This window comes from Chanodichthys erythropterus, chromosome 12 (genome assembly GCF_024489055.1).
Source record: "Chanodichthys erythropterus isolate Z2021 chromosome 12, ASM2448905v1, whole genome shotgun sequence".
Lineage (NCBI taxonomy): Eukaryota > Metazoa > Chordata > Actinopteri > Cypriniformes > Xenocyprididae > Chanodichthys > Chanodichthys erythropterus.
The window spans coordinates 29,759,471-29,772,101 of record NC_090232.1 but is presented as its reverse complement, the minus strand read 5'-3'; the positions used below and the strand labels follow the sequence as shown (position 1 = coordinate 29,772,101).

The following is a 12,631-nucleotide window of genomic DNA, read 5'->3' as shown; positions in this document are numbered from 1 at the left end:
TTGTTTTTCACTAGTTGCAAGTACTGTAGCTTGTTCTTCCATGCAAATTTGATGTGGGACACATTTAACTGGAAACTGTTTGTATTTTAATTATACAGTGTGCCACGCAAATCAAAATAAAATGTACCATTATTCAGAGTCTGCATTCAAATATGTCTTTCATGATTAGTTTATTATGTGTGTGAAGCTGACAGACATCAAAACAAAACTGTTAATAATCCCATATAATCAGAGGGAAATTTATAAATGCAGGAATGTAATGAACTTTTAATATCACAAAATATTAATAACTTGAGTATAAAGGTTGATTTGATTTCAAAAGGTCATATCACTGAAAGTAGGCTACATTTTGTGCTTCATACAGTCCAAACCTATTGTAGTTAAATACTGGGAAATGCCATCAGTGGCTGTTTGCATTCTGGGAACAGACGACAGATTTTGGAGATCCGCTGTTGTTAATTTATTACTTACACACAAATATGCACAATACGTCTGCCCAGCGTCCCTATTTTTTATTTACATATGACATTGTTGCACAAAACTACACATTCGTGGTGCGCAAGGAATGGAAAGGTGAGTGTCCGAGAAAAGTGTTTGAATAACAGTTCCCAAAAGTGAGTCCCCTTCACTCCCTGCAAAAAACGTACTCGGTGTAACTCGTCCAGATTTTGTCCTCGTTTGGGTCGTTACTCGCGTACGCGCAGGTGCCCGTGGAGCTACAAGCAACCATGTGGAAGCCCACCTCCGCCAGCCTGTCAAAGGCTTGCTCCAGGAAATTATACTTCAGGTAATACCGAGACGTGTATCTCTCTGGGAGTCTGTCGGGATCTCTGCTCTCGTTCAGAGTCTCCCCGAAAACTTCTTTGGCGAGAGACGTTTTGCCGCACACGGTGATTCTCGCCACCCGTCGAAATTTGGCGTCCTGTTGGATGTCTCGTCCTATGGTGTAGGAGCCCCTGTACCCGATGGTTATGTAGCCGGTTTTTTTCGCGTCCAGAGTGAGCGGTGAGCGAGGGCCGGTGCTGGTGATACTCGTGGCGGCGAGCGCAGCCTCCTCCGGGTCGCTCTGGCACACCTCCTCGGTGATAGAGTTCTCTTTACTGACCGCCGGTCTCAGGCGTCTCGCCAGCTCTTGAAGTTGAAAATATTCTGCCTCTTTAAGAAGGCTCGCCTTCTCTTTGAAGTAATCGGGCAAAACCAGAGTCTGGTCCCGCAAGTAATCCAAAATATATCTGAACAAAAAGCCGTCCCTGTCCAAAAAGAAGCGTCCTTTGCTGTCGGTGGTAAGTTCCGCGGGTTTCTTCTGACTGAACATGGTCCAGAGCAAAGAATTGGGCACGGAGAGTAAAGTTGAGTGCCGCGTAACGTAAACTTGCCCTCCGACATTGAGCTCAATAATTTCGGAGAATCGCTGTGAAGCGTCCGCGCGACTTTTATCCATCTCTGCACAACTGCGCGAGACCTCCGGTGCAATCACGGGACTGAAGAAGAGTGGAAAGAAATATTTCAGCTTTGTTTATGTAGGCTAAACACAGTTACGTAGGAGGAGGAATCTGACGGCTGTATTAACTCTTTACTACCAGAATGTAAAAAAAAAAAAAAAAGCTGCTAGAAATGTTCTTAATTATTTATTTTATTTGCTTTGTGATGAAATATTTTTAGAGCATACTGTCTCCTTTTTGCATACATGCTGGCATTAGTGAAAACACTAATCCAGTATGCTTTTAGGAAGTTCCAAAGATCAGGGAATTTACTGTACCAAGAGAGGCTAATATCTGATCTTTTAAGTGGATTCAGCGTCACAAATCTAAAATTCTTATGTTAAGATTTTAAGATAAGCAAAGAGAAATATTAGCCCAACTAACAACATGCACTTATTATAATGTTATAATTAGGGCTAGTTGCATAATTTACTCTTGTTACGGTAACACTATTTTACAGTGTCATCACGTGTCACATGTAAGCTAGTTGCTGCAGTAATAACTATACCCCATAGTAAGTAGACTACGTGTAGTTAATTATTATTACTCAGTAGCTTGCTGAAATGTATAATTACACTGTAACACGGACACCTTAAAATAAAGGGTTACACTTTATATTAAGGTGTCTTTGTTACAGTGTAATTATGTTTGAGTAGGCTACTGATGAAAGATTAGGGTTTGGTTTGGTTTGGTTTGGTTTAGGGTTAGTTGCATGCAACTATGCATAATTTACTGTTATTACTATAGTAACTACATGTAACATTCTTAACAATGGCACTGTAAAATAAAGTGTTACCAAATATAGTGTATAAGTACATGTATGTGTAACAAGGACACTAAAATAAAGGGTTACACTTTATTTTACTGGACTGTAGTTACATTGCAATTACTCAAATAAGTACTGAGTACTATTAATTAACTACATGTACGTACTATAGAGTTACAGTTACAGTTTGTAGGGTTAGTTACTTGTAATTATGCATAATTTACTGTTATTAGCCTACTATAAGCACGTGTAGTAACGGCACTGTAAATTAAAGTGTTACCAAATAAAGTGTGTACTTAATGCACACATAGATGCATTATTGTGAACAACATTGGAATTTATTTTCCGGATATTAGTTTGTATTTCCATTAAACATTCACTACATATACTAATTCACTACATATACTAACCTTTGAACCAGTAAAATAAAAAAAAATAAAAAATAAAAAGCCAGAAACGCATGTTTTTTTTTTTGTTTGTTTGTTTTTTTTGTTGTTGTTGTTTTCTTTGCCAATTGGTTTTCTGGTCCATTTCAGCAATATGCATATAACTACGGTTTTAGTTACTTTTGCTGTTTTAAACATAATCAACTTAAGAAAAGAAAATATAATGTAAAATAATAATAGGCCTAATAACAAATAGGGTAAGGCCACACAGGCCTATGTGCAACTGGCTGTGACAAAAGGAGGAAATACTCTATTTCCTTTAACTCTTTAACTCTTCATTTATCATTAACTAAAAAAGTAGAACTTTGGTTGATATAATTTTGCTGTTTACGTAGCTAATTCTTCTAGATAGTGGAAACAGGTAGCTCAATGTCTATAACAACATTTCTTCTAACGACATCTAGTGGGCAAGAAGAAGCAGTTCATGGATTATGCAAACTGCATCCGACATTGAAAATACTGAATTAAGCACATCGTTATATTCTCGTTTAGTAACAGACATTATGAAATAATAGTAGCATAAATTAGATTGTGTAATAAAAAATGCGAAAACAAAGTTACAGTTCTGAAATGTTACTTCTAACAGTCATACAAGACATGTAAAACCTGTAGAGGTAAAAATGTTTTACTGTCCAGTAGGGGGAGCTCCCTTTTTAAACAAAGGCCCCAGATAGTTTATTTTTCTCAAGGGTGCTGCATCGTAAATAATGCCCAGCTTGTGTTTTATAGACTTTTTTATTGGACTCTTATTCACCATCCTTATTAACTTAAGTATCAGTATTGACGTTTGTCTTCTTTTATCAAGTTTTTAATTTAGGCCTACTATACTGTTGTAGACTATCTTCATTTTTAGCTCACATCTGATTGAGATTTTGAAATTTTATAAAGGAAAACGTAACCGAAAGCTTAAAATAATATACACGTATGTAGGCTACATCATATTTTAAAAATAAAACATTTTAAAATGTAACAACAAAAACACATACAGTGTACACAGATGCAATCCATAGGCCTGGCTTCACAGACAGGGTTTAAACCAGGATTAGGCTTTAGTTCAATTAGGACATTTAAGTAGCTTTTATAAACACGCCTAAGAAAAAAACATTACTGGTGTACATCTTGAGACAAAACAATGGCACTGACATATTTTAAGATATGTCAGTGCAAGTTGCTTTTAGTTAAAACAGCTCAAACATGCATTTTAGTCTGGGACTAGTTTAAGCCTTGTCTGTGAACCCGGGCAGTAATGTAGCACATTGGATCAAAGCTCTAAAATCTCAGGGGGAAAAAAATCTCAGATTCAGGAAATACAACACATATGATGCTTAGCCATATTGTCTCCTGTAAGCAAAACATTTTATAAACAAAATGCTGTCTAGAGAACGGTCCACACACATCATTGACTCCTAAAAACAAAAATACAAAACCTCCTCTTAAATTTCCCAGAAGGCCCATTCAGTGTGCTGGAGTGTGGGAATAGTCCTCCATCATAAGACCACTGAGACGCTCTTATGACTGTGGGCAGATGGGAAACCACTTTTTGTTTATAAACCATTTCCTTTCTTCTCAGTTTGCTACAGTTTATGCCTTTAAGCATGACTAAAAGAAAAAAAAAAGCCTTTTTATTTTATTTAGACATATTTTCATTTTCAATTTTGCATGTAAATGAAGAACAGAAACTGTCAGGTTTAGTTAGGCTACTCAAAAACTAATAGGTTATTATGTGCTCTGGATTTTTTTTTTTTTCTGTTACAGCCTACTTTATCCTCTTCATTTTCATTTTCTACCAATTCATTAGAAAAATATCTCAAAATGGCAGAATATTTTCTTCCTTTCAGTAACAATTGTCAAAACAAATTGAGATTTCAGTGAGCAGAACATATGAAGCAATTCTGACATGTTGCAGTTTGTAGCTTTTTTTTATCAGTGGTGTAAATGTAATGTTACTATTCATCTTTTTTGCTACTTTGTATTAAAGATACTTTTTACTCTCTACTTGACTGCATTTTTGAACAAGTATGTGCTCTTTACTACAGTACATTTGTAATGAGTGATGCAGTTTCCAGTTACATTTTGAATGGCATTTAATTTTTTCTGCAGCAGTTTATTTAGGTGATATCGCCATCTACAGGGCATTGAAGGCTTTTGCGTTTTGCCCTTACTCACCCACAGTCGTCAACAAAGCTACTTTTAACGAATGCGAATGCAGGCTTTGAGTATTTAATTTTACTTAACATTTTTTTATTCAACTGTCATATTAAAGAGAACTTTTTGAAGGATATTGGTTTACCCTTTTAAAGCACTTGAGCTTAACCGAGAGAGACTGTGATTGTAGACGTTTAAGAGGCTGTTGTGTCAACATTGATTCATCGCAATTTTGAGGTGTTTAGTTCTATTTTGATTTTTGAAAATAAACATGTGAATGCTCTCCTCCAACATCAACAGATTCTTGTTTTTTGCTGGCATGTCTCTTAGGTGTTGAAGTCTAGTAGCCTACATCCAGCCTACATTCAGCAAAATGAGTAAAAGTCTTACAGTAGGCCTATCTGATTTTTAACAATACTTAAGTATTTTACTTAAGTTATATTGGAATTGGTGACTTGTAACTTGTATTTGCTGTTAAGGTACACTTGGTTTTTGTCTCTGTTTTGTTATTTTTTATTAATTGACAGTCTCATGGATCATGCAAGGTAAACCAGTACAAGTTCACCCCCTTGTGGCTGATGTGGTACATTGCGATGCACATGTTAACACTGGTCTCACGTGCACTGTAAAGTACATTTAGCTACATTTCTGTCCTCTTTCTATCACTTGCGCAAACACATCATTGCTCACTTGCAGATCTTTTTTGATTCAGCGAGGCAATTTTGAGACTCCACACACCGTGTCAGAATTTAACCACCGACGGTTCAAAATGGAGCATGTAACCCTGAGATGTCTGAAGAAAGCACACTTAATTAGACAGCTGCCTTCATCTCAGATATGCATGGTGTCATTCTGGTGAGACTGACTCAAGAGTGGAGTAATTTCATGAAGCATGTTACCAGGGCATCTGTGTGTGAGTTGCAGTATTGATCCAATGTCTTTCTGTCTATTAGGAAAGGTCAGGCACTGTTGGGAGAATCAGATAATTGGGCATCAGTGTAGATGAATATCACAGTCATGTTTTTTGTTCACTGAATAGTGTCCGGTAAGGTGGATAGATTGAGCATGTAGCACTTAAACTTTAAATTTCCCCATGTTCCGCCTTCACATCATTTCCTGTATTGGAGTGGAGGGGAAAAAAGCTGTTCAGTTAGCCGGAAATAATGAAGGTCATCTTCAGATTAGCTATTTGATATAGTGGTACATTACTCATATGATTAAATCATTTAAGCTTGGTGACAGACCTTAATATTTTAAAAGTTTAACAGCTAAAACCTGATGGTCAGTTATTTTGACTGGAATTTAATTATGTATGGCTTTCTAATGTAATCATATTGACACAACAAGTGTACTGACAAGTTACCTTTTTTAAAGAAGGTCCGTATACTGAAGTATTATATGCAATATATATAATTAGGGCAATTCATCAAATGAGCCGCAAGACTCCTGTACTGTTTTCTAATTGATTTCATTTCTCAGCAGCTGGTTTGTTCCATACAGACTGACAGCCTCATTTGTAAACATAATGATAAGTCAATGAATCACCTTCTACCAATCTGGCTTTTCATACAGTTTAGTCAATGATGGATTCTGGAGTTTATTTTAACCGAAACAATGCAAAATAAAAGGAACACAATGATTTGGAGTCTTAGAGTCAGAGTGTTAGACATAACATTTAGTAGTCTTTAACTAATAGCCCTTAAAAAAAAACTAATACAGTGGGGAAAATAATTATTTGATCCCCTGCTGATTTTGTTAGTTTGCCCACATATACATTTCTATGGTAGGTTCTATAATTTTTAGATTTATTTTAATGGATAGAGAATATCAAACAAAAAATCCAGAGTTATAAACTGATTTGCATTTCAGTGAGTCAAATAATTATTTGATCCCCAAGCAAAACATGACTTAGTACTTGGTGGACAAACTTTTGTTGGCAAGCACAGAAGTAAGACGTTTCAGGTTTGCACACATCTCAGGAGGGATTTTGGTCCACTCCTCTTTACAGATCTTCTCTAAATATTTAAGGTTTCTTGGCTATCGCTTGGCTCCACTCCACAGATTTTCTATAGAATTAAGGTCTGGGTACTGGCTAGGCCACCCCATGACCTTAATGTGCTTCTTCTTGAGCTACTCTTTTGATGCCTTGGTTTGGTGGAATAATATGGGTCATTGTCATGCTGGAAGACCCATCCACGACCCATCTTCAGTGTTCTGGCTGAGGGAAGGAGGTTCTTGTCCAAGATTTTATGGAAATATGGTCCTGTTCATCAGCACCTCAATGCGGTGAAGTCGTCCTTAGCAGAGAAACAGCCCCAAAGCATAATGTTTCCATGTTTCTCCGTGCTTAACTGTAGGGATGGTGTTCTTGGGGTCATAGTCAGCATTTCGAGTCTAGTTGATGCCAAAGAGCTCAATTTTGGTCTCATCTGACCACAGCACTTTCTCCCAAGCCTTCTCTGAATCATTTAGATGTTCATTGGCAAACTTCAGACGGCCTGTACATGTGCCTTTTCGAGCAAAGGGACCTTGCCGGCACTGCAGGATTTCCATCTATTGTGTCGTAGTGTGTTACCAATGGTTTTCTTGGTGAATGTGGTCCCAACTGCCTTGAGATTATTTACAAGCTCTACAAGCTGTAGTTCTGGGCTGATCCCTCACCTTTCTCATCATCATCCTTACCCCATGAGGCGAGATCTTGCATGGAGCTCCAGAGGGCGATTGATGGTTATTTTGTATTTCTTCCATTTCCAAGTAATCGCACCAACAGTTGTCTCCTCCTCACCAAGCTTCTTGCTGATGGTCTTGTAGCCCATTCCAGCCTTGTGCAGGTCTACAATCTTGTCTCTGTCATCCTTTGACAGCTCTTTGGGTTTAAATGGAAGATACAGATTCTTTGGACAGGCGTCTTTTATACTTGTAACAAGCTAACATTAGGAGGACTTTCTTAAAGTGACAGGACTAATCTGTGTTTGACATGGGCACATAAACACATCTGTAGGAGACAGAATTCTTGCAGGTTGGTTGGGGATCAAATACTTATTTCACTTGATCGAATGCAAATCAATTTATAACCTTTATATAATGTGTTTTTTTCTGGATTTTTTGGTTGATATTCTGTCTCTATCCATTAAAATAAACCGACCATAAAAAATATAGACTCCTCATTTCTTTGTAAGTGGGCAAACTTACAAAATCAGCAGGGGATCAAATAATTATTTTCCCCACTGTGTATATATATATATATAATCATGCATAATTACTAGTAACTAACCCTAAACCAAACCCTAACTGTAACTCTATAGTAAGTACATGTAGTTAATTTATACTACTCAGTACTTATTTGTGTAATTACAATGTAACTACGGCACTGTAAAATAATGTGGAACCCATGTTTTAAATCAAATATTCACATTATTTGATATTTGCCTGCAAAAAAAAAAAAAAAAAAGGTACAGAGTGCTCTCTGCCTGGTCAGCAGCAACCTACTGGAGATCAGCAAAGCAGTCTTATAAAAACTCCCAGAATGCCCTCTTTCTCTAAACTGTCTATCAAACCCTTTTGTCAGGTGACACATAGGACTGTGGGCTGAATTTTAATGGAACTCTTTGCCCTGATATATCAACATGTCAGTCTTTTCCTCTCTGCTCGTCACGGTTTGTTTTTCCCAGTCAAACCCTTGTCATTTAAATGCAAAAAATCCCATAAATTTGTTTGTTATTTCCTGTCTAGCCTTGTCATGCATAAGCAATCACTGCCTTGTGTCATGGTGTGCTTCTTAAGACAGAAACAGTCATGATGTTTACATGTTCCAAGGCTTGAGAAACCACAGATTGTGACGTGCATTTGTCATATTCAATGATATTCTGAATATTTCATAATATTTTCTATTCTATTCTATTCTATTCTATTCTATTCTATTCTATTCTATTCTATTCTATTCTATTGTTTTGACAGTATCTGAAGCCATAAAATACTAAGAAGGGCTCAGCTGGACCTATCCTGGTTTTATATGGAAGATTTAAGTATGTTCGCCATGCCAGTGTATGTGTGAAATATCATCCTTTTATATTCTATGCTCATAAACCAGAGGGCAGCATTGATCAGCTGTGTGTGCTTGTCAAATGAAGCCTCACTACAAGCCAAGAAAAGAACTGAAGTTCGGTGAACCCCTTTGAGTTACAGCTCACTCGGTTACAAATATCATCGTACTATTTTAATCTGACAGTGTCTTCAGCCTTTGTTGTTGGCTTTAAGTCATATTGACCTCTGACCTTTGAGAAAAGAGCCTTTCCCCCTGATGTCTGCCATTTGAAGATGCCTGTTAATTTCAGCACAGAGAGTCTCAGTCAAGATGTGTTACTGCAGACATATGAAAGTCTAATCAGTCTTGACATTTTCAGTTCTTTATCTGTCTTTCCTCTTTTGCATCTCCTCTATCTGTCTGCTGCAGTGGCGTGAAGGTAAATGAGTCCTCATTAAGTCAATAGTGTGTGTGTGTTTGTGTTTTGGTTGGGCTAAGTTATGTCTTTGCCAGTATACCATTTAGTTTTGCTTCGGCTGGTTGAGAGCACAGCATAAAAGAAGAGAACATAATTTGATGTATAGTCTCATGACTAATAAGCAAGTACACCCTGAGGTAGGATCTCAACGAAAAGCAAACCACATTATAAATGTGTTTTCCGTTACACAAACTGTCAGATTTGAGAAAAGGTGACAAGAAAGTCCCTCGTGAAGCTTAAAATATGGCTTTTAGCTTTCAGTCGCTTTCCTGCAGTATATTAGGTTGTGTTTTCATACCTTCCTTTTCTCTCTCTGGGAGATGTTAGTCACACAACATTAGCTTCCATCACTTCTCAGGAGAATCTTGGCATTTCAGAGTCTAAATTGCTGAAGCAACACAGTGATTAAAACAACAACACACAAAAAACAGCAGAAACCTTATAGTTCCTCTAAAGCTAATCTTAAAGATAATCTTTAAAGAATAGTTCACTGAAAAATGACCCATATTACACCCAAAATGTTTTCTTTCTTCTGAGATATTTAAAGTACTAGATATGTTTTTAAATATATTAAAAAAGTGTGAAAAAATATAATTTACATTACATTATATAATTTACTTTAAATTACATTAAATCTAAATATATTTATATTGCCCAAAATATCTTCTTTTGAAATTCTCAATTGCATGGATGAATTTTGCAAATGAGAATTCACAAAATGTGTGTTATTTTTTAATCATCTTTTCCTCCTCTACAGCTCTCAAATCTTTCACTTTTGTGTATATGCGAAGACTTCTCATGCCAGGTTTGACAACAAAGATACCAAACGTCTTTTTGTTTTTGATAGCCAGTAACAATGTACCAAATGTCCATTTGTGCATATTCAGATTCATGACTTTGGAAGCCTGGTTTAGCCAAAGATTTCCAGTGAATAATGACTTAAAGGCAAGACTAGGCAAAAACATTGTTTTTTCATGCACTGGTCAGTTTTGAGATTTTGGGTTATTTGGCATTTCCTAATGTGTTGTTTCAGACTAGTGGAAAGAAAACATCCAAAAATACACTTTAAAATGCATAGTTCAACCAAAAATGAACATGATCATATGATTTACTCACCCTCAAGCAATCCAAGGTGTATATGACTATCTTCTTTCAGATGAACACAATCAGAGATATATTTAAAAATATCCTTAGTCCTTCAAGGTTTATGGCAGTGAATGGGGGATCCGCATTTTGAAGTAAAAAATAATACATACATAATGCAAAAAATGTAATCCATATGACTCCAGTGGGTTAAAGGATTAGTTCACTTTTAAATAAACTTTTCCTGATAATTTAGTCACCCCCATGTCATCCAAGATGTCCATGTCTTTCTTTCTTCAGTCGAAAAGAAATTAAAGTTTTTGATGAAAACATTCCAGGATTATTCTCCTTATATTAGACTTTAATGGGCACCAAACGGTTGAGGGTCAAAATTAGTTTCATTGCAGCTTCAAATTGTTCTAGATGATCCCAGATGAGAAATAAGGGTCTTATCTAGTGAAACCATCGCTCATTTTCTGAAAAAAATTGAAAATTATTTAAGTTTTAACCTTAAATGCTCATCTTGAACTACCTCTCTTCTTCTTCTCTATTAGAATTCCAGCAGTGTAGACACTGCTAAGTGTATTACTGCCCTCCACAGGTCAAAGTTTGAACTAATTGTTATATACTATTGAACTAGCATATTGCATATAAAAATGAGTTCAAACTTTGGCCTGTGGAGGGCAGTATTACGCTTAGCAGTGTCTACACTGCTGGAATTATAATAGAGAAGAAGAGAGCTAGTTCAAGATGAACATTTCTGGTTAAAACTTATATAATTTTCAATTTTTTTCAGAAAATGAGCGATGGTTTCACTAGATAAGACCCTTATTTCTCATCTGGGATTGTTTTGAACAATTTGAAGCTGCAGTTAAACTAATTATGACCTTCAACCGTTTGGTGCCCATTCAAGTCTAAGGAGAATAATCCTGGAATGTTTTCATCAAAAACCTTAATTTCTTTTCGACTGAAGAAAGAAAGACATGGACATCTTGGATGACATGGGGGTGAGTAAATTATCAGGAAAAGTTTATTTAAAAGTGAACTAATCCTTTAATAAAGGCCTTCTGAAAAAAAGCGATGCATTTATGTAAGAAAAATATCCATATAAATTTGACGACCGTATGCAGAATGCACAAGTTGATTTGTGGCAGAAGAGTATCCTTTGACCTGACGCACAACTACTGACGAACACGGAGGAGCAGAGGATAGAGCAAAACAATTCACCGGCACGGATTATAAGTCTAAAATGATCATTTTTAAAGAGAAATGTTGGAGAAAAGGTGTCTAAGCTTACAATGCTCCTACATCCTGCTTCATGCATCGCGTCAGAGGGTTACTCATTTGCCGCAAGTCAAGTTGCGCATTCTGTATACTGTCGTCCGCCGGCATAAAGTTTTATAAAGTTTTATAAAGTTTTAAATATAGATATTTTTTCTTACAAAACTGCTTCAGAAGGCCTTGAGGGTGAATAAATCTTGGGATAATTTTCAGTTTTGGGTGAACTATCCCTTTAAGTATTTATGTTATTACACTTTATCTGTTTGCGTCTGTAGATTTCGAATTACTTTTTTTTTTCTCCTGCACTGACGAAATCTCAAATTTAGCAGCGCTTACATTCTCCAAACTTCCCAGTTTTATTCCTACGGTATCTATATTCTGAAGGTTTTACAGAGGGGTTTGTTCGTATATCATTTGCCTGATTTTATACATTTTACTCTTAAAGAAAATTGTGATTTGTATTTATTTATTTATTAATTCTTCTGGCTATTGACAGCTTTTTCTGGTTTATGGGATGATAAAAAGAGATAAAAAATAAAAAATCCCTTCTGACTCTAATATCTCAACGATATACAACATGAATTTTGAACCTGGCTTTTTCTAATGTTCAGATTTCTGTTCTGGAATTTTTGCAAATTAGCGCATATTTAATAATATAATGCCTAATTTGTATATTTAAACATAACAGTTTTTGAAAAAAAAAAAAAAAAACCTTGAAATACAAAAAAAAAAAAGGAATTCAGTATGGTGATAATAGTTAAAGGTGCTAAAGAGGATGTTTTGTTTTATACATTTTTGCAATATGTCTTGAAACTGTCTTTACTAACTGATAAAAGACTATTTATTAGGTGCACTGAAAGGAATAATATTAATATACATCATCTGTGCACGAGGTAGGGCCTTAAAAACATCAGCCAATCGTTTACG

General features: G+C 36.0%; 1 protein-coding gene across 1 annotated transcript; it reads right to left on the bottom strand.

Annotated features, from left to right (window-relative positions):
* Positions 1–506: 506 nt before the first annotated feature.
* On the bottom strand, positions 507–1,489 carry kctd12.2 (potassium channel tetramerisation domain containing 12.2). The gene has a single exon (XM_067403849.1). The coding sequence runs from the start codon at positions 1,439–1,441 to the stop codon at positions 626–628; it is 816 nt and encodes a 271-aa protein (XP_067259950.1). The 5' UTR covers positions 1,442–1,489; the 3' UTR covers positions 507–625.
* Between the last annotated feature and the right edge of the window lie 11,142 nt (positions 1,490–12,631).